This window comes from Elgaria multicarinata, chromosome 4 (assembly GCF_023053635.1).
Source record: "Elgaria multicarinata webbii isolate HBS135686 ecotype San Diego chromosome 4, rElgMul1.1.pri, whole genome shotgun sequence".
Taxonomy (NCBI): domain Eukaryota; kingdom Metazoa; phylum Chordata; class Lepidosauria; order Squamata; family Anguidae; genus Elgaria; species Elgaria multicarinata.
The window spans coordinates 19,909,781-19,932,426 of NC_086174.1; the positions used below are offsets into that span (position 1 = coordinate 19,909,781).

The window sequence follows — 22,646 nt, forward strand, 5'->3', positions numbered from 1 at the left end:
GGGAATTTCACCAGGTTCTCCATATATACAAATGACACCTGCTGAAATTCCCTTTTCTATGCAACTGTTAAAGATACAGGAGCCCTGTCCTCCTTTTCATAGGGTCACCCTACCTTCAGCTGGTCAAAGAACAAGGCCTTTTGTTGCAATGCTGAGTGTATGAGAGATCTGCCTAGTTACCCATATCTGTTAGCCTTTTAGGAGGCAATAAAGTATTTTCTAATGGGGCCCTGCTAGACCACTCTCATTTGAAGTGTTTGTTCATCTCTAGTAAGTCTTTTAAGCTTGCAGTTATCGGTCTTTATTTTTTTAATAGAAAAATACAAGCATTAAAAATAAAATACCCAAGAAACAGATCATAACATCTGTATACCAGCTGCTTAAGAGCATATCTGTACAGCACCATGTACATTGATGGTGCTATATAAATAATAATAATAATAATATCCCAATTAGGTGAATCTGACTTCTCTGAAATGTTAATGGGTAGGGCTGCATGAATTTTTTGCAATATTTATGTGGAGCACATGGTATGAGGTACAGCCTACCCATTAACACCACTGGATGTATTAGCCCTGACAGAACCATTTGATAGGCATAATGAATTGCAGGGTAAAGTACTCTACCCAATTAACAGTGAGAAATTTACATTTGTTTCAAAGTAGCTATTCTGATTTTATTTCCTCAACAGAAGTGGACAAGAATTCCTATAATACCAATCTTATATCATGTTCCATAATTTATTCAGCTTGTATTACAGTGGCCAAAAGTATGATTAAAAAGGTTGTAAAAAGCAGCAGGGTGATGCAATGAAGGACTGTGTCACAGAGGTACTGAAGCCACAATAAACAGAGCAGGTACAATAGCCCTTCTCAGAGCATTAGAAGCTCTTACTCAACATCCCTGCAAGTTTCTACCTTTCCGAGCTTGTCTCTACAAATCCTAAGTCTTCTCCAGTAGAGAACATATTGACTAAAATCTTAACTACTGGAGCATATACCAATGAAGCTTTTTAAAAATTGGCAGATATTTTCTGTAGTTTGCAATTCTGTAAATCTTCAAAAGTGATGAATGAGCGAATTGCCAATTGTGAAAGTGATTAAGCAACTTGCTTGATTATAAAATGATAAGCACTTTTATTTATCAGAAACAGCATATTCATTGAGTATCATAAATATATCCATGTCAAGACATTTTAAAGTAAGAACTAAAGTTACTGTTACCTGACTAACAGGGGGTACTAAAATGCTTTCAGCCCTTTTTGACTGCAGACCATTTATGCATTCTGATGTAGAAGCAAGTAGATTTAAATCCTCTGTCCAACTTTAGGTTTAGTGTGTTACATTTAGCAGTGAATTATAGATTAGATGTCAGTTCATACAATATTAACTGCAATCCAACAGTTGGCATTTCCAGATGAGACATGTTTGATAAAGACAATTCTTGAAGTTGGCTCTTAAGATCTTTCATCCACTGAAGCATAAACGCCTATACACTTACCATTATGCTAAGCCTAGTTAACGGAAAGTGTGGATCCTTATCTGTAAAGCAACCTATTAAGTCTTAATGACAATAGTTGCAGCTGGTTGGGCATACATAGCATGGGATCAGAAGATGTACGATTTCCACTATATTAAAGCAGTGTTTTGATGTAAAAAATAAAATCCTTCACCATTCTGGTGTTTTCAGCAATAACCAAGGTTTTCCTTCATAGGAGTCCGCATACAAAGGGCTTACTTAGATATAATTTTGGGTCCAAGCTAAAATGAGACCTGAAACTTGCACACTCCCCTTTCACAGGGATGGAAGAATGAGTGAACCAAGGCTCTTGACCCCATGAGTTAAAATTTCCTTAGGGTCAGAGAGATATTGCTTTGAAATAGATTAGTATATCTTTTTCACTTGTTACCTTCTACCCAAGAGGGAGAAAGTGCCCAAAGCCTGCACTATTTCACTATTCCAGATAGAAGCCAAACAAAATAGCCATCTGAACATGTCTTAGGGTGGTTTGTTTAGGTAATAAAATTGTGCCTACAAGTGATGTGACGTAAGAGTATTTGCTAAGCAAGCAGACTTGATTTTAGAATTTATCAAATCAAACTTGGGCATGTATATATACCATTATAGAGTGAGACCAACAAGTAGCTTCCTTAACACTCTTCCATAAATCATATCACCCTAGGTAGTTTGAAGCACCAATTAAATAAGTAACACTTAAGCTTGATGCAGGCAGGCAGGGTAGTGGTAGCTACAATTATTTTAAGCCAACATCCTTGCACAGTATTTGGGTACAACACCAAGGTAGCGGTTTGTAACTTGCTTTAAGCATGCACTTGAAATATTAACAGAAGCAAATAGCATTACAGCAAAAGTTAGAAATACACATTTTATTTCATGTGCCCATAAAAAGACCCACTTTTCAGATCACAAGATGTTATTACATACAAGAAATTGTGCACTATAGTCTACTGTAGCAGCTTTTACAGATTTTACTAAAAGATCCAGATCTTTGCTGCATTAATCCTAGAAAAGATTTTTTGATCTACTAAATCCTTACATTTGTCAATAACATCAAAGAAATCCCTTAAAATAACGTAAACAAAACTCTTCCTAACATATTCTTCGCAATTTTAATCAATTCTTTCAGGACTCACACTCCTTCGAGGGCTTCCTGATGGTGAACGACTGGGGGGAAAAAAGGGGGGGGGGGAGAGACCAAGTCACTACAAGTTACCCAATGTTAAATTAGTAAAAAGCATTGAGATTAATGGATTAGTGTTCTTACTAGGAGATCCATGCCATTTGCTAATAGTGTATTAGTAACTTTAACCCTAGCACCTATATGGATGCTTTAAAAGAGGCTGTTAGTTGGAAGAGAAGTGGAGGCTACAAGCTTTTAATGTTATTTATTGAAGCAAACTTACATGTTTGCATGCACCCCCTTCCCATAGGAATAGATTACCAAACTCTCTTGAGGTGTACAAGAAGCATACTTACCCTGAGTTAATGGAGAATGGATATAAATGGCTCATATCAAAACTGAAAAAGCAAGACTGAAGATTAAATCAAGTAAAAATGCTTTGAAACACAAAGATTCAGACACTTATTTTGCTATTACCAGGTAACAGCTAGCTGCAGTGCAATTTCTAGAGAGATTATTCTGCAGTATAGCAGATTTCCTCCCAAGCTTTACTGAAGGCTTCAGTCAAAACTACAAGTCTTCTCAGTTTAACTTTGAGCCATTTACATTTATTATCCATTAACATAACCAGGGTAATGTGCTCACAAAATATATAAAAATCCCCTTTTGAGGGAATAGTTCTGGACTTAGGTTTAATTTGGTGTTTGCTTAATATCTACTACTTTATATGCCATTAAATAGGCACACTTCCTCAACCCTCAAAAGAGTTCATCAATTCCCACTTTCCCTATAGAAAATGCCAAGTTATGCTTTTATCTCAGCAAACTGTCTTCTCTTAGAGGGATTTTTAGAAGTAAAATCTTATATAAGACAATGACAAATGCACACCCTCCACAATTCACATGTAAAACATTACTATAAGTTACTACTGTTCCATAGAATCATAATCATACACTTATCCTGCAGTGGTTCATCTTACCTTCTCTTTAGAGATGGTGATCTTGATTTGGAGCGGCTGTTAAAAACATCAGTTAAGCTACATTAGCACAATGTATTCATTGTTTACAGTTATACTCCATCTTTTATAAAATGCTACTTTGACCTAACTGCACAAAAAAAGCAGGTAGCATCTTGCAATTAAATGCAATTACAGAGTTGACCAAATGAATCACGTGTTCATGATATAAGCCTGTATCTCTGTAAGCAAGAAGACTGAAGCCAATTTCCCTCATGGTGAAAGCTAAACTCTTAGGGAGCAATGCTCAACATTTACTGAGGGACCTTAAGGTACTGGGGATCCCCCCCCCCCACTGAAGTTGGAGACTTTCGCTCCAATCTCAGAAGGAGTCAGAGATCCGACCCTCCATCCCCCTTACAGCTAGCACAGAAAGAATTGTGCTGGCTGGGATCTGAGATTGGAAAATCAACCTCAGAGAAAGAGAAAAGGAGGCATTCTGGTGGGCAAGGAGACTGGAAATGCGAGGATACGAGTGACCCTGAGAGCCTCTTCCACCCTCCTTCCCAGCCCCTTTGAAGAAGCCCATCTAGTGAAAAAAAAAACCAACTGGAGGACAGGGAGGCAAAGATAGCTTTTCCTGCTCTGGCAGCTTCAGCCCGGCAGGGCATTGGATACACTTCAAGCCTCTGGGTTGGGAGGTTTCTGTCTGATAAAGGCATAACCCATACGATTGCAGTCTTAAATGCAAAACATTTAATGCTTCTAACAAAAGCTTTGCAAGAGTAGTTTTGATATGAATTCTTGCTCTTTGCCTCTAGACTGCTATTCTTATGTGTAATTCTTCTAAATTACTAATATAACTGTACAGAAGCATACATCAAAGCATACCTGCTTCTGGGTCTTGAAATGGACCTGGACCTAGACCTTGATCTGGATCGAGACCTAGATGTAGAAGAAGGTATTCAATTACAAGATGCTACCACATTCATGCAGATCAGATATATAAAAGAGCCGTTTCAGATTATAGCTTGTTTGGTTGTTGTTTTTTGGAAGAATGACAACATTAATGTGCCAGCACTACAAAATAGCATGCAGTCACAATATATGAAGTTCATAACACTGTTCATTCTGGACGAAGTTTCAGAACAACACTACCTAAAATGTTTAACTAGGCCAACAGGTTAAAGGTTTGGGGATGTCTGGCACATCTTTTTACACATTGACATAGCAACAGATTTCAAAACATAAGCATTCAGACAGCAGATCACCCTCATCCAATAATTAAAGTACATTAGCCTTACCTTGATCTTTTTAAGGAACCTGAACGGGATCTGCGTGGCGAGATAGACCTGGATCTACGAGGAGAGAGTGATCTAGATCTACGAGCGGAGATAGACCTGGACCTAAAAAAAGAGATGGGTTCACTATTGTGCCATTTTTGCACATTGCACTAAAGTATCTCTGCTACAACTTCTGCTCACCTCCTGCCACGACTTCGGCTGCGTGAGCGGGAATATCTCCTTCCTCTGGATCTTGAATGAGAGCGAGACCGTGACCTAGTTTTAGGTTAGGGAAGACAGGTATTAGACCACAAGTTCGACAGCTGACGTGGGCCTTTGCCAAAGTCAAAATATCAGATAACTAAAAATTAGTCTGTCAGTTGAAAAAAAAATTCAGGGCCTATTTGTTTTGAGAGTAATTTTACTACCTAAAAAGATGTTAAAACTGCATAACATTTTAGAATTACATCATAATATAAAACACTGTAATGTGTATTTAAAATAAACCTTGCAAGTTTGCAGGTCGACCCTCTTTGGCCCAAGGTCTAGCAGATCTAGACGATCTAGAAGTATCTATAGCCGATCGCTGCATCTAGGTGTTCTCTTCAATCTAACGACGATCAAACTGACAGCCAAATGAGCCAGGTGAGGCTTGATTGACGCAAGAAGATTTTTCTAGGTGGGAATGTGGTCAATCTGGTGTTCCTCTTTTTAAACCGGAGGGGGGCCCCAATTGAAAGCCAAATTTACTGTTACGGCGATCACCGTCTCAAATTTTCTGCCTTTTAAAGAATAAGGTGAAGCTAGGTGTAGATGACTCGAGGGGATCTGGCCTCTTATGCTGATCACCTCAAGGTCTAGGAGGATCTTAATTGTCGGATTTGCAAGGCGCCTCAGCATGAAATCTTAAGGCTCGTGACATTCTGAATCAAGGCGACTGACTCAAACGAAGAAACCTGAAAGGTTTTGACCAGGTTGATTATTAACATATTAACATTTTAATACAATATATAAACAATTGAAATATACCCACATAATTACATTTATTTTAAAAATTGTGTATCATTTCCTTCTTTGTTAACAAAAACTACAATTACTTGTTAGTCTACTTATATCTACACGTACCTGCTTCTTCTCCGACGACTGTAGCGATGACAGTCATAAGCATAATGACCTTTCTCGCCACATTCATAACATCTATCATTAGGATCAAATGGCCTTCGTGCTGGGGGTCTGTCATAGCGAGACCGACGAGGCATACCAGTTGATAACTCCACTCTAACCCTTGAGCCACAGATCACCCTACAATTGAATAACATTTAACTTAATATGCTTCATCATACAAATGTGAAAACATAATTTGCTTTGTACCTCCAGCTAGATAGGGTTAGTATATAAACTTACTTTCCATCTAGACCACGAACTGCATCTTCAGCATCTCTTGGATCTTCAAATTCAACAAACGCAAATCCTGGAGGGTTCCGCGCTATCCACACTGTACGCAATGGTCCATAGTAGCTGAAAGCTCTCTCAAGTTCTCCTTTTCCAGCACCAGTTCCCAAATTACCAACATATACTTTGGTTTCTGCAAAAAAGAAAGTTTATGATTCGAAAAATTTATGTCCTTATAGCCATAATCCTGATAATGCACAACCTTCTGTAAGAGCAGCTTAAGGTCCACTTAAATAAAGCAGCAACCCACTCGTAAAAGTATTGAAAGTTTTATTGTAGTCAAGAACTCCCAACTTTTTTTTGAAGTGGTTAGTCTTTACGGGCAATTTAAATGAGAAACTGATTTCCTTGTTAAAATCTACTTCGAGCCTGACACAGATTTAAGATGGAAGTTAAAACTTACTAGCTGCTAGCTCTAAAAATGAAATCTTCCTTGAGCGTTGAACTGCAAGCAGGACTACTGGCAGCATTGTACTCAATTCTTTTCAAGGCACTTTGTTCAAAGTTTGCAAGTGAAACATAAAACACACCATTTTTACATCTGCATGTGAAAATAACAGGAAATGCACCTTACACTTTGCCTCAGCCTTCGTCAACCAGGTACCATCCAAATGCAGCCCTTCAGCTCCAGCCAACATGGGCAATGATCACGACTGTTGGAGTTGTAGACCAAAGCTTCTGGACGGCAACAGGTTGTCGAAGGGTATTTTAGCTAGTCGTGGACTTAAGGGGGAAAACCGCACACATCAGAGCTTTGTAATTCTGGATTGGACCGTGTGTTCAGAAATTAGAAGTTTGGGTCATCAGAAAAATACAACTCCTACGAAGCACAGCAAGAGCCAGACAACATGCAACGGTAATGAGGAGACGATGGCAATTGCCGCCCTTCACCCGCACCAGGCACTCGAACCTGACTACTCCACCCACTCCTCGGCCCAGGGCAGCTGCCAGATTTAAGGCCGCACCGAGCCACCCGCGTTCCTCCTCGCGCGTGCGCATTACGCTCCCTCCCCGACACACATGGCAACGCCGCCGACAGTCGCCCGAGGCCACCGTCGCCGCTTCTTCCGACCCCACCCCCGCCAGAACGCGGGCGGCTCAACACTGGGCGCCGCCATCTTTGGCACCGCCTCCATTTTACCCGCGCAGCGTCAGTAGCGGCAAGAGAGAGAAAGAGGGAAAAAAATCTCGTCACCTCTGCCTGCGACTACTGAGCCAACTCCCTCAAAACAGCCCACCGGTGTCTCTTAGGGCCCACACGTAAGAGTTCCGACCCCGGGGCGACTTTACCTCAGCATGTCCATAGACCATACATGTGCAAAATGGCGGCGGCGCGTTGCCGCTCAACGGGCCTCAATGCGAATCCAAACACAGCCCTGGGCTCATAGTAAGCGAGGCCAGAGAAATTCAATCGAGAACAAAAGAGAAGCGGCGGCAGCGTCACCACCTTCCCCGCTTCCAGCTTCACTTCAGCTCGCGCCACTCACCTCCACCATAGCGGCTGTACCGCGACATCTTCACCCACTGAAAAAAACCAACCGTCTCCGGGCGCATGCGGGCTCGCGGGCCTTATATAGACCATGCCGTTGACGCGCATGCGCGCAACAATCGAGTGCCTGCTGCGCGAGCGCGAGGCGGGAAAGACAGAGCTTTCGTTTCCATAGTAACGTTAGGCTGAAATGGGGATGGGAGGGAGGAAAGTCCAGCTAGGCTCCATTTTGAACGCGCTTACTCCCGTGTAACCTGTCTGCTTGAAATGCAAGCTGTTTATTCGGGTTTAAACGCGTTTGAGACCGGCGGCCAGTGCTAGAAGAATATTGGTCAACGGCATGTAACGGATCTCAAGTATCCGCCGAAATCCTAGGAGGGACTTTATAAGGGGCGGCCACGCGGGGAGCGGTTTCTGGAATGTAGTTATTTACACAGAAACGTAGGAGTTTGCTGAAGGTTGTCAGGATTGCTAGGATGACGTGAAGGGTCTGGAGAGTCTGGTATTCGTCGGAAGATAGTAGGAGCCGCTGGAAAGCTCCTTAACCTAACATTTAGTGCTTAAATGAACGGAGTTACGTTCCGTATTTATCAGGGAAAGTCCTTGAATTCTATTATTAATCATTGAATAAATTAAAGCCTCGATCCTATGCAAGTTTGGAAACAAAAAAAAAGTCCTACAACCCCCAGCATCCGTCCAGCCAGCCATGCTAGCTGGGGCATGCTGGGAATTGTAGGCGGGTTTTTTTTTCCGGTCTTAATTTTTTTGTTAAAATTGCCTCGACGCCGCTATCCTATCGTCGTTTACGTGAGACTGAATTCTGAATTCATCCCCACTGAATTCTGAGGAGACATGTATAGGCTTGCAATTAACGCTTGCTGAAGGAGTGGCTTTTAAGCTCTCGAACTTTGAAAGCGGGTTTATTCTACGGGCCTACTTAGGGCTTGAAATGGAGAAACAGCACCATAAATAAGGGAGGCAGCCGGCAAGTTCCTTCCGGATGCCGCTCGGGCTAAAGCAGGGAGAGGAAGTCGCGCGCAGCTCAGTGCCTTCTGGGTCTAAGGAGTGAGAACCCGAGCGAAACCTTCTGTCTTGCGTTTTTGCTAAATATCGCCCTAATATGAGTAGCAGCCGCTGAAGTTGGATGTCTGAAGTACAACTTCCTTAAAAAAAAACAAACCCTTAAATGGTGTACTTGTCTCCACTTCTTGACGAACAGGAAAAGCTGCAAACTACAGTCCAGCTTTAATGGTAAGCGTGACGTGATTTTATTCATCTGGCACTCTCCTTTGTTGGACATAACACCGAAGCAAGAAAGTGTTTTACTGAAAGGGGTGTGTGAGGAAAAGATGGGAGTTGATGGGTTCATCTCTCTGGCTTTTACAGGTCCAGGTGAGCAAGACAGCCAGGGGGGCTTTGCTGATTGGCTTAAATAAAAGAGTCATGTAGGCTATCTGCTTACAGAATATTGGGTTTTCAGGTTTTCATTGAATTCTTTATTTTTCTTTCCATTTGGCTTAAACAGGAAGGTTTAGAAATTAACATCAACTATTTTACGGTGAGGGCCGGTCTCTGGTTGTTGGCTTGAGGCATGATCTGAAATTTGCAAGTGTTAACATGGAAGAATTAAGGCAATCAGAGCACAATGGCTGGCCAGAAAGTTGTATGCAAGTCATCTGCAATGCAAAGCCTCAATATCCTATGGAACCTGTTTTTCTGCTCTTCTCCAAGACCATAAAACCTTAGTCCTCTTCCAGATATGGGCCATGTCTTCCCATAACAGCAGAATTTGGGGGTGCTTCATAACAGATGACACAATAACCCACTGTTGCCTATTTAAACCACCATTGGTTATGTCGTCCGAACCCAGTCGCTGTATAATTCAGCAAAACATTTGTTCTGTATCTGTTGGACACTGCAATGTCTCTTTAATAAGGGATTGTCTAATTTGGCTAATTGCTGGTGGAAGAAATCGGCAAATGATTGGCAATGTCCAGTAGTTGCTTCTTTTGGGGAGAAGGTTATTATTATACAGATAGATTTTGTACTGGAACAGTGTTTAGTATTCACTGATGTACGTACCCTTTTAAATTATTTACCTGCTTCATAGAAATTAACAAATAATCAGTGTAAATGGATTCTTTGAACCCTTTTGCCAGCTAAAGACTGATATTCCAACACTGGAAGGATAAAAATTCACCTCCTATAATGCAGTGGACTGAGGACGTTATAACACTTTCAGTATTTGAACTGGTGGCATATTGATGCCACCTTCAAATGGATACTTACTTGAATATTTAGTTCACTTTTGTTGAAACCCATGTTTGCATTTCATGCAAATCCATTTATGCATATTTTAAAATGGGGAGAGGATAATTGAAAAAACACTTCAAAAATTGTTAGGGGCCTGTTAGAAATATGGCAGGTTCTTGTCCCTGACCTTAGGTACGAAAGACGAGCGTAGAAAACACTGCAGAGGACACCACGTATCAGTATACTGAGGTGCGACTCGAACAGGGTCTGACCCCGATCAGAGCTTGCACACCACTTTTATTCACATAGGGTCAGCTGACAATGAAAAAGGGGAGTGGGATGAAGGGGGGTGGGATACACAAAGAAAAAGGGGAGTGGGATACATTTACACAACCTGTGTACGAGAGGAGTGGGATACATTTCTAAACAGGATACCTTTACCTAGTCCCATCCCCCTTCCCTGCCATTCCACATCTCTGGGATGTGTGAGTCAGCTACTTCCTCTTGCAGGGTCTACAGAAAGCACAAAGGGTAGCTTAGAGTTCAATTAACCCCTTCATTTCCTACAGGGCCCAATTGCAGGCATCATTGGAGGTGGCCTTGGTACCATAGCACCAGCAGGTGCCATGTTGGGGACCCCTGCATTAGGGAGCAAGTCCCATTGACCATAGTGATCCCGTTCAGATGACACACTAAGCCGTGGTGGTTAAGCATTTTGAGTTAAACATGATGGCTTAGTGTGACATGTGAACCATGACTTAGCATGTTGTATGAACCATTCCTAACCATGGTGGCTATATAATCATAGTTTTAACATGTTCACGAAGCATTTGCTGCAAAAGGATTAGTTGCCTAACCATGGCTTAGTGTGTTATCTGAACAGGCCTAGTGGGACTTACTTCTGAGTAAACTTGTATAGCAGCCTACCACAACCTGTTGCCTTCCTGATGTTTTGGAATACAACTCCCAGAATCCTCCAGCCAATTTGAGGGAGGCTGCTATATAGGATTATGTGTTGTTTCTCCTAACTTCTTCTGAAAAGAACTGGGATGTCCTAGCCATTGGTCTGACTTGGTACAAGGCAGGTTTGTTAAGCATTGCTAATACTCATTTTTGTTTTTTCATTGGCTTCAGCAAATCGGAAGTATGACTGAGTGGCAGAGGAAAACGCCTTTGGAATGGCTTGCTTATGTGAATAAAGAAGTCAGTGTTCTGGCAGCTGAAAAACACCATTATAAAGGATGGGTTTTAACAGTTGATCCAGTGTCTGCCAAGTAAGTGGGAAGTCAGTCCGCATGGAAGTATGATACCCTGGGGGAGAGGAAGAAAAACCAATCAACTTGTTTTCAAAACCATGGGTAGGAAGAAGAAGCAAGAGGAAAAAATGATTTCCGTGAGGGGAAATCTTAAACACCTGCCAAATGGGATCTGAGAGTGGAGGAACTTTATATAGTTCCGTTGTCATGGACAGATCACTACCTGGTGGGGTTTAGACTTGCTGGCACTCAGAACCTCTGCAGGGGTGGAGGACCGATTAAGATGGTCCGCCCCAGGAGGCTGATGGATCCGAATGGTTTCCTGATGGCTCTTGGGGATTTTCCTGTTGCCTCGGCAGGTGATTCTGTCAATGCCCTGGTTGATCTCTGGAATACAGAGATGGCCAGGGCAGTGGACACGATTGCTCCTGAGCGCCCTCTCTCACGTTGTGGAGCCACACCAGCCCCCTGGTTTTCCAGTGAGCTGGCAGCAATGAAACGAGTGAGACGGAGGCTAGAGCGACGTTGGCGGAAAACTCGGAGTGAATCTGATCGAACACAGGCTAGAGCCTATTTGAAGGCCTACTCTGTGGCAATTCGGGCAGCGAAAAATCTTTTTTTCTCTGCCACTATTGCGTCTGCAAGGAGCCCTCCAGCAGAGCTGTTTCGGGTGGTCAGGGGCCTTCTACACTCTGGCCCCCAAAAAGTGATTTCAGACCTTTCAACAGCCTGTTGTGACCAATTTGCCCAGCACTTTGCAGACAAAATCGCTCGGATCCGCTCTGACTTGGATGCTATTGTTGATGCAGATCCAGTGGATGTAACTTTGGCACCTGCTTGTCCAGTATTATTGGATACCTTTCAATTTGCACAGTCCGATGATGTGGACAGGGTCCTTGGATTGGTGAGAGCCACCACGTGTATACTAGATCCTTGCCCTTCCTGGCTTATAAAAGCTGCCAGAGGGGGACTGGCTGAGTGGGTAAGCGGAGTGGTCAATGCCTCCCTTCGCCAAGGAAGGGTCCCAGCCTGTTTGAAGGAGGCAGTGGTAAGACCCACACTGAAAAAGCCCTCCTTGGCCCCCACTGTATTGGATAACTACCGGCCAGTCTCCAACATCCCATTTTTGGGCAAGGTATTGGAGCGTGTGGTGGCCTCCCAACTCCAGGGATTCCTGGATGAGACGGATTATCTAGATCCATTTCAATCTGGCTTCAGGCCTGGTTATGGGACAGAAACAGCTTTGGTCGCCTTGGTGGATGATCTTCGCTGGGAACTGGACAGGGGGAGTGTGTCCCTGCTCGTTCTGCTGGACCTCTCAGCGGCGTTCGATACCATTGACCATGGTATCCTTCTGGGCCGCCTTGCTGGGATGGGTCTTGGAGGCACTGTTTTACAGTGGCTCCATTCCTTCTTGGATGGACGGACCCAGAAGGTGGTACTGGGGGACTCCTGTTCGACTCCTTGGCTGTTGGCCTGTGGAGTCCCTCAGGGCTCTGTTTTGTCTCCCATGCTATTTAACATATACATGAAACCGTTGGGAGAGGTTATCCGGAGTTGTGGGGTGCGGTGCCACCAGTACGCTGATGACACCCAACTCTACTACTCCTTTCCACCCAATTCCAAGGAAGCAGTTTCTGTAAACCGGTGTTTGTTGGCAGTAATGGATTGGATGAGGGTGAACAAATTGAAGCTTAATCCAGATAAGACAGAGGTGCTCCTGGTCAGTCGAAAGGCAGATCAGGGAATAGGGATTCAGCTTGTGTTGGATGGGGTTACACTCCCCCTGAAGACGCAGGTCCGCAGCTTGGGTGTGCTTCTGGATTCAGCCCTGAGCCTGGATGCCCAGGTTTCGGCAGTGGCCAGGAGTTCATTTGCACAGTTAAAGCTAGTGCGCCAGCTGCGCCCGTTCCTTGAGATGTCGGACCTGGCCACGGTGACACATGCCTTAGTTACATCCCAATTGGATTACTGTAACGCGCTCTACGTGGGGCTGCCTTTGAAGAGTGTTCGGAAACTCCAGCTGGTTCAAAGAGCTGCAGCCAGATTGTTGACCGGGGCTGGTTACAGGGAGCACACAACTCCCCTGTTAAAACAGCTCCACTGGCTTCCAGTCTGTTTCCGGGCACAATTCAAAGTGCTGGTTATGATCTATAAAGCTCTATATGGTTCGGGTCCAGCTTATTTGAAAGAACGTATTCTTCCTTATGAGCCTGCCCGTGCTTTCAGATCTTCTGGAGAGCCCCTTCTTTCAGTCCCACCTTCTTCACAGGCACGCTTGGTGGGAACATGGGAGAGGGCCTTCTCAGTGGCTGCTCCGGTGCTCTGGAACTCTTTTCCTGGGGAAGCTAGGCTGGCTCCCTCCTTGATGGGCTTTCGGAAGCAGGCTAAAACTTTTTTTGTTCAAGCAGGCCTTTGGAGAATAATTCAGCCCTCCATCTATGTTAACGTCTTATAATTTTGTTGTGTATTTTTTATTTGTTTATCGTTTTGTTTCCCTCCCCCCCCCCATGTATATTTTAAACTTTGTAAGGCCGCCTTGAGGCCCAGCATTGGGCAAAAGGCGGGATACTACTACTACTACTACTACTACTACTACTACTACTACTACTACTAATAGATTCAAATAATGCACCTTACTACTTAGCATGCATGGGGTCAATCTGTCCTGTTATGAAAAAATAGCTGATGTAAATTGGCCTCAGGCTTTAATACTGCTGCTCACATCAGCAAGTAGAAATTAAACTTTATTTAGATTGGCCAGCAGCTATTTGTTTTGCTCTGATTTTCATAAATAGGACAGTTGAACAAGTAGAGGGGGGAAGTGGAAAATATTAGCCTGTGGTACCATGAGGTAAGTTTTGTCCACTAGTAAAAGTGAGCAGGTACAGTCTAGTATTGAGTCTGTTTTATTTACTTGCACACACAACACCCACCCAAATGGGCCTGTTCAGACAACATGCTAAGCCATGGTTAGGCCGCTAACCCTTTTGCAGCAAGTGGTTAGTGGCACCATGGTTAGGAATGGTTCACATGACATGCTAAGCCATCATGTTTAGCTCAACCACTGTGATTTAGTATGTTGTCTGAACAGGGTCACAGCGTTTTGTGTGTTAGGTACTTACCCGAGAATGGGAAAACTTTGGCCGCTAGGGATCATCCTGATGCACTAATGATAAATAAAAATCTCGGACCAAGTCAGTATTACTAAGAAACGTAAAGTTTGGATGGTTCTAGTATTCAGAGTACAACTTCTGTTCTTCCAAAAAGAAATGGTTTGACTATTCTCGTCTTTCCCTCCCCTGCCATATTACTTATTAAAAGCAATGAATTTGGATTTATGGGGAATGTTTTTAGGATGGTGTGGGTGGGTGAACTGTCCCCACTTAAGACTTTTTCTTCTCTGCAGATCCTGCATTGTATAGCTTCAGGCAGCAAGGCTACAATGCTTCTGGTGACGAGAGCTAGGGTTCATATAGTACTTCTGTTCTTAACTGTAGGGATAATGTGGGCTCAGTTTGTCATGCCATTGCAGCTTGTGATTTTTCACCAGTTGTTCACTTCTTTATATAGAGGACTGAGTTGTTGGGACTTTTGTGCTTGAATGTGGGTTGAGCACAAATTTGATACCATTTTGCAGCTTATACAACTTCATATGAATTCCTATTCTTGACAGCATTGTTCTGGCAAATCCCCTTGAGAATGGAAGAGTGTCTGTCTCAGCCATCTTGGGGCATGCAGTGCGGGATGTTGAAATAGTGACTGAAGCAGATGAGGAGATGAAAGAGAAACTCGGACAGCTCTTCATGCCTGAAGAAAGCCAAACTTATACTCAAGAAGAGCTGGAGAAAAAGAAGAACAGTTTGAAGAACTGGCTGGAAAAAAACCATATCCCTGTAATAGAGCAAGGAGAGTTACAAACAACACTGTGCGTTGCAGGGGTGTTGTCTATCAACCCCCCGTACCGGCCGGAAGACTGCAACAGTTCCAACGAAATCATTTTATCTAGAGTCCAAGGCTTGATACAAAGTTACCTTGCTCTTCAGCAATGAAATACAGTTCTCAAGTATTGGGGAGAAGTTTATTTTATACTTTTAAAACCTATGCAATATGTCTTCATAATTTTCCTCGTTAGGTCTGATTGTGTTCTTAACTGCTGGCAGAAAGTCTTGTCGCTGACACAGTCAAGGTGGGCCAGCCATTTCAAGATTACAGCTTTGTTTGTGCTTAAATAGAAAATATAACGCAATGGTGCTAATTTTATATTTATATATGAAAAGAAGCATTCAAGTTCTTATAACCCCCCACCCCACCTGCGATCCTGGAAAACTTCCTGTATATAAAATAAGCAGTTGTGAAACTGCTACATGAAGATATCCATAAAAGCATCCAGAAGAAAATAGTTATCTTAGTACCCCAAGTCTCTTAACAGGCTTAGTAAAATATTAAATACTTCTCTGAAGTACACAGCAATGTACAGTCAAAAAGATTAAAAATACTTGAACAAGCATATTGCTCAGGATTATTTTTTTACTGGCTAGCTGATCCTTTCATAGCTATAAAACTCCTAAATTGTTTTAGTTCCCTTCCTCTCCACCTGCTAGAAGGTATTTATATTCACTGGAAAGGGGTGCATTTCTAGGTATGACCATCTTTGCAGGATGCAATACAGCAATAGGTCTCTCAAGTATAGTATTAATACCACAAAGCCAGTGTGTATGCAAATAAAAGGAATAACCTTCAGCTGGACATTTAACTGTTCAAGGGCATCAGTGAAAATCTAGGCAGAAATTCCACCTTGTTACACATTCATGGTGTGATGTAGTTGCATAGATGCCGATTTGTCAGTCAAAGCAAGGCATTTGATTTCAGTTTTGTTTTTTAGAGAGATCAGTGTTCATTTACCATCCTAAGCTTGCTTTGCCCCGAATTTCAGCACATTTGGTAAGCAGCAATCCGACAAAGGAGTTATGATCAAGCAAAAAAGTGAGAAGTTGATCTAGGGAAAAAAGGTTTGAAAACTAGGATAATATCATTTTCTTTCAACTTGGGCTTTTGTTTTTTCCTTTGTAGACCTTTCTACAAGACTAGTGTTAACTGGCAAGTGTTTTTGTGTGTGTCTGCATAAGCTTTGCTTGCAAGCTAGTCTAAGTAACAGTAAGTTCCTGACTTTAAATTACACACAAACTGCACCAGCCAACAAACACATTGTGTATCTTAACTGAACACAAATCACTGTTAGGACTAGCTTCAGGCATTTTATTGACCTATGTCAGCCTCCCTCCATCCAGCATAGCCAACAGAATGCAGGGTGATGTAGTCCAAAGCACTTGGAGCAGCAACGGTTAGAAAAGGCCAGCAGCAGGGAATAAAGTGTGTATTTGCTCTTACGATTCACAAACTAATACTGAAGTGTTGTACTTAATTTGTGGTAAAAACAAAACAAAATAGTAAGGATCTAAACAACAGATCATTGTTTATTTATAAAACTTATTAGCATCTCTAGCCAAAGAGCATTCAAGATGACAAAGTTGTTATATCTATTTGTTACAAGCAGACTTGTCATAGCAATTTTACATTCTTCTACTAACATCCCACAAAATACTGTTCTATTACTTTAAAAAAAATTAAATCTTAGTGAACACTTGTAAGTATTATTGAAATTCATGGGGCATCCCCTTAATTTTGGCAGGCTTGTGCTATGCAAATAGATTGTACTCCTTGTCTATCAAGAGCTGCCAGGCTGATTAAGTCCCCAAGGCATAATGGGCTGTACTAAAATAAGCCACCTTGTACTTTATTTGCAACCACTTTTCTGCCCTGTGCAGGATCTTGTATATAGACTCATGAGTTGGCAGTGCTCTGACAGGGACGTAGCAGTATGACCTTCAGCCTCACTTTGGCAAATGCTGGTTACACTTCCCTGTTACAAAAGCAGAGCTACCATCATCTCAAGGAAGCTAAATGTACTCCAGACATTTTCAATCAGGAAAAAGAAATCTTCCCCTAAACTCTTTGGGAAGGAATGGGAGAACTCCTATGAGCTTTGACAAGCTGTAACTGGAGCCCTGGGTGTACCCATATATTTTAGCTCACAAACAAAAGGCTAGACCAGTTTTGTGCTAAAAATATTAATTCACAAAGTGTTTGCTTATCCATCTCATTTGAATTTTGGCAGGCTACATCAATATCTTGATCAGAGCAGGACACATTTAAGTTTACTGAAACTTGAGAGGATCCATTTTAGGATTTAGAAAAATGCACACACAGGTGCTGTAGCAAATATTGCACCTTGCCTTCTGGAGAAGGGCAAGGCTAAATTAATATATCATCAGTTTGTCACAAAAAAAGGGTCTACTTTATTGGACAAAAATAATGAGAAAAAAATCAGAATTGATTTATTTTTGCATATTGTATCTTTGGAGCTTCTTTCATTGGAGTGAGAACTATAATTTCTCACTCCTTACTTCACAGAAGAGTGCTTCCGCGGGGAAAATAGTTTTGTATTAAAATATGGAAGTTTCTCTGTAAATGTGTGTATCAATTTGAACCATGATTTTAAAAGCAGATATTTCTCTAGCGCCATTAAAACCATAAGGGCTATTCCAATTTTTTCAATTGCCCCTTTTAATAGCCTTTTAGCTTCCAGTCAAAGCAGTACAATAATCCATCCTACACTGACAAATATCAGTGTTGCTTCAGTCACTCTTATTCTGCTGAGGAGTATTAAACAAATCCTGCGTGAATGATGCTATTGTGTGGTCACAAGTTTGACAATCATGCTAATGATACGAGATCCTCGAGGGCAGGTACATAGGTCCATGCTGGGGTTTTTGACTTTATCCTGCAGTAGCTGGTCAAGCTCGCAGCGAAGTTCTTTCACTAGTTCTGCCACCTGAAAATACAAATATTCTTTTATTTACACATGCCCAAAGAGAGATGCCAGGGGCAGAAGCCATGTATTGGCCATAGGCTGCATGCATTCACAGGCTATGTTTCATGAAGCTCAAAGATTCCAATAGTAAGCCAGAATTAAGAGAAGCAATAGTGGATCAGACCAAGAGTCCCTCTAGCCCAGTATTCTGTTCACACAATGGCTACCCATCCACTTCTGGGGAAGCCCGCAGGCAGGACATAAATAGAATACCTTCCAGCTCATGTTCTCCAGCAAATGGTGTACATGGGCACACTGTCTCTGGTACTGCAGGTAGCGAATAGCTATTAGGACTAGTAACCCTTTATCGCTTTAACCTTCATGAACTTGTCTGATCCCTTTTAAAGCCATCCAAATTGGTGGCTATGTGCTGTGTGAAGAAGTGCTTCTGTCCTGAATCTCCCACCTATCTGCTTCATGGGATGACCCCTTTCAAGGAATGACTTTCTAGGAAGAAAGTATAGGTTGGTAGTCCTCAATTTGAAATGTGCGAAGATGCACATACGGAGGTCCCTAACACAAGGGCTCCTTTCCTGGATCAGGCAAAGGCTCAGCTAGTCCAGCCTTCTGATTCCTGTAGCAGCCACCTCAATGCTTCACAAGCAAAGCATGAAGGACATTGGGCCACCCCCGCCCCGTTTTGTGTTCCTAGCATCTCATTCACAAAGGAACACTGTAACTGAACATGGAACCTTAATATCGTGAACATGGCTAATAGCCCTTCCTTTTCTGAACAGCAATTTCCTACATTGCATTAGCATCTACTTCTGAAGCCTCCTGGACCCTCTAAGTTTCTGGTGCAGTAGAGAAGAGCTGCTGTCCAAGATAATTAGACAGATCCATGTATTTTGCTTAGATCTACATACTTCCATAAAGAGGCTCACCTGATTGGGACATTGTCGGAAACTGATGAGAAAGAATGCAAAAAGAAACTCTTTCTCAAGAGCGCCAACAAAGAAATAGTGACTGACTTTTTTTACATCATCAGGGTGCAAAAAAGACTGTCACTACTTCTGTAAGTGGGTTTTAGAATTTGGAAGTCTAAGAGGCAGCCTACCATTCAGAAATGCACTGGGCTGCAATAAATTATCTTTGTTGACATTTTTAGAATGAGTTTCTCTTTCTACATTACTTTTAAAATCATGATGGCAATATTGTCATTAAAGGTCCCAAACTGGGAGACAAAAAGAAAGAAGCCCAAAGACATTGCATTTTTCAGGCTGTCAAGGTCATGCCCACATTGCTTGGATGTTTCTCATTTGATTGGAATCTGTATTCACTTGTGCTCTGCATAATACTCTCAGACACTTGGATTGTTCAATCATTCGGCCACACTCAGTTAATATTTTTCTTACCCATTCCAGCCCAGTGACCTAAATGCCCCCAAAGTGGACTTTGGTTAAGGGTCACAATGTGTTTCCTATCTGACTGTATGAGGAAATGATTTACCGTCCCTCCTGATCCACTTGCTACAATGCAAATAATGTCCTCATCACCAACGTTGCTCATTTCCTTACCTGATGTGAGGCTGCAACAAAGCGAATCCACCCATCATCCAGGGAGACAACAAACTCGCGCTTCTGGAGCTGCACGTTCACATGGCCTCCTCCGAACAAAATCAATGGGTACACGGACACCATGCTGCAGTCTCGAATGAACACCCGGCTGGTTTTAATCATCTCATGGTACACCAAGTAGGGGCTGTCAAAGTGCCTTGTCTGAAACATTCAACCCCAAAGAATTTCAGTGAGACATTAAAAAAACATTTGGGTTCCACAGACATGAAGTATATGATATACAACACAGTTCACAATTTCTGATGGTGAAAGTTAGTCCTGTGCCGGCATAAGACGGCCAGGTGATGGTGGGGTGGAGGACTGGGGGAATTTCCAAGCCTCTAGAGAAGCCTTACATGGGTGTGGTAAGCTGAAGGAGAAAGGAGAGAAAGCTACTATGTAACTGGAGAAGCAGACGTCCAACTAATTGCAATGAGGCTCACAGGCATGTAACCCTGTGGAATCACACTGCAGACTACCAGTTGGTTTGCATGTGTCTCTTCCCTGAAGCTTGTGTAGATACAGGTGTGTGGGAAACAACTAGACAAGAGTATGCTTTACCGGTGGGGTGGGGTTAGAGAAATCACCTGGTAGTTTACAGAGGATGGATGGATGTGAACAAAGCCTTCCTTTTTGGTGACAAACTTCAGCTCTGTAGCTTTTGGTTTCATTTTAACAGCTCCTGTACTGGTCTTCTGATACTTCCCTTCTGGTATTTTCACCTAAAATAGTAAATAAGTCGATACATTTACAGTTATAGAAGTACTCATAAGCAACTCCCATTCATTTCAACAGAATTACAGAGAAGACGTTGCTAGCAGATTGTGCCGTTTGCTTTCTTCTTCCAAAGCAACGTGGAAAGACGTTTGTTTTTGATAAAAGCACTGGGGATGTTCCAAGGACTCTAAAACTAATACGAGCACATCAGAATCACCATACATCAGAAAGCTACAACCTGGGTGACTTTGCTTTACAGAGCAACTGGACTACAGTGGCTGCGACCATAACATTACTGCCTGAAATCATGGCCAAAAGCTCAGCTTAGTCATGAACTCACTGGATGGCTTTTGAAAAGCAAATTGCTCTCAGCCTCAGATCTTCATTTATAAAATGGACATATGTATAGTGTTTTCCTAGTGTACAATGTGCTTAAGATGCATCATTTAGAAAATGTGTATTAAGCATTGTGTGCACTAAGAGAAAACACTATACACAGACAAAGTTTTCACCTCCTCCTCCTCCAACAGTCCCTACCCAGACCCTACAGACCCTGAACTGATAGGAACCAAGCAGCCACATCTGCAGACTGTTGTGGCAAAGCAAGATAATCACCCGACTCCCCTGTGCAGTAAAGCATTGAATCTCGTAGGTTTTTGCAAACTTGCTTCAAGCCCTGGTTTCAAAAACTCTGATAAAGAAGGGAAGCCTGTTGACTAAGCACACCACTGGGTCTCAAGCAGAGTGCACCCATGAGGGTGCCTGAAAAAGAAAGAGCTGTTAAACAGGTTGAGTTTTATGAAAGCTACATACCCCTGAGGGTCTGCAGGTAATCTGACTTGGAGAAATGCTCTAAATTTGGCACACGTTTATGTTACTTATTTATTTAAAACATTTACACACTGCCCTTCATATTCCAGGAGAAGAATACAGAAATGAACAACTTTAGCAAGCAAATAAGGAAGATAAAATATTAACAAGAGAGAGCAGATACAAGATAAAAGCCTGGGAAAACAAAAAGGGCTTAGCCTGGTGCCTAAAAGTCAGCCATTCTGGCATCAGGTAACCTGCCACTTTGGGGAAGGCATTCCAGAGTTAGACCCCCTGTGAGTTTAGACAGACCTTAAGTGAACAAAACTCAGTCAAACCATTTTTATTTCAAAACCAGAGTACAACTCCCATGTCTCTAGTCGGGACAATCCCCAACGCCCCAGGGAAAGGAAATGGTAAGAGAAAGAAGGGTGGGGACATTCAACAACCTGAAATCAGGGACTCTGCTTTGCAGCCCCACAGTTTCAGGCTACTGATTCCAATACCCCCCAAACACTTTTATCTCCTCCCAGGGTCTCTTGGAGCCAAGCACTTGGAGAAAAGGCTGTTGTAGATGGCTTAATACATAAGTATGGACTCAGCGCTTCTCTGCTAGCTTCTATTTGTTCCTTAAACAACTTGTAAGCTGCAAGCTGCTCTATAGCTGCTGTTTGGCTGCTGTGACTGTATGGAGTTGGTACAATATTTCTAGTGAGCGAGCTAGCTAGCAGTGGCCATACAGTTAGCTAGCTTTTCCTTTAGGAAAAAGATATGCTAATATCAGATGGCCCAGCTTTCAAGTGCACAACCTCAAACTAATGAGCTGATACAGGAAGGCAGGTGCAATACACACACACACACACACACACACACATACACACCTCTTACCTGAACTACATTGGGATACAGAGCAGCACATAACATGGCCGATATCAACTTGACATTCTCTGCATTGGCATTTGCCTGCGACATAAACAAAATGCTACGAATTAGAGTATGTACGTTGGAATTGGTGCAGATAACGGCATGGAACTGGGAAGCATATAACAACTGGCACAGGATCCAAGAATCCAGCTTGCTTTGTGTGTGTGTAAGTTTAAAAGGAAGTTTCTAGCTCTTATGATTACAGAGATGTGTTTAAAACTATGATGGCAGTGTCTGTAAAAAGTTCCAGAATTACGGGGTTTTGAATTCTAGCCCACTACATGACAATATCGCCCTCCCTAGATATATGGAGCAATCGTATGCCATCAGATAACATAATAGGAAGGCATTTCCCAGCTCATAAAAATAAGAGATG

At 42.4% G+C, this 22,646-nt stretch overlaps 4 protein-coding genes across 7 annotated transcripts in view; 2 read left to right on the plus strand and 2 right to left on the minus strand.

Annotated features, from left to right (window-relative positions):
* The window catches only part of EIF4A3 (eukaryotic translation initiation factor 4A3), a 428,365-nt gene that overhangs the window by 166,175 nt on the left and 239,544 nt on the right, over nt 1–22,646 (plus strand). The window lies entirely within an intron of this gene.
* Nucleotides 722–7,884, minus strand: SRSF7 (serine and arginine rich splicing factor 7). 4 transcript variants are annotated; one of them, XM_063123876.1, is made up of 9 exons: nt 7,819–7,884; nt 6,284–6,464; nt 6,005–6,181; nt 5,081–5,155; nt 4,901–5,002; nt 4,488–4,541; nt 3,621–3,656; nt 2,998–3,039; nt 722–2,685 (listed from the first exon to the last, which is right to left on the minus strand). In XM_063123876.1, the coding sequence occupies exons 1-9, from the start codon at nt 7,844–7,846 to the stop codon at nt 2,631–2,633; spliced, it is 750 nt and encodes a 249-aa protein (XP_062979946.1). In that variant the 5' UTR covers nt 7,847–7,884; the 3' UTR covers nt 722–2,630. The 4 variants fall into 4 exon arrangements, with proteins under 4 accessions (XP_062979946.1, XP_062979945.1, XP_062979948.1 ...); XM_063123875.1 differs by having other exon boundaries at nt 6,005–6,184; XM_063123878.1 differs by lacking the exon at nt 2,998–3,039.
* Nucleotides 8,837–15,837, plus strand: GEMIN6 (gem nuclear organelle associated protein 6). Its single transcript, XM_063123880.1, has 3 exons — nt 8,837–9,071; nt 11,208–11,347; nt 15,006–15,837. The coding sequence occupies exons 1-3, from the start codon at nt 9,069–9,071 to the stop codon at nt 15,379–15,381; spliced, it is 519 nt and encodes a 172-aa protein (XP_062979950.1). The 5' UTR covers nt 8,837–9,068; the 3' UTR covers nt 15,382–15,837.
* DHX57 (DExH-box helicase 57) overlaps nt 16,781–22,646 on the minus strand; it is a 41,891-nt gene continuing 36,025 nt past the window's right edge. The window contains exons 21-24 of the mRNA XM_063123879.1: nt 22,235–22,309; nt 20,407–20,541; nt 19,781–19,981; nt 16,781–18,224 (exon numbers count right to left, since the gene is read on the minus strand). Coding sequence (XP_062979949.1) covers nt 18,081–18,224; nt 19,781–19,981; nt 20,407–20,541; nt 22,235–22,309 — 555 coding nt within the window. The 3' untranslated portion in view covers nt 16,781–18,080. The remainder of the gene's footprint in view (nt 18,225–19,780; nt 19,982–20,406; nt 20,542–22,234; nt 22,310–22,646) is intronic.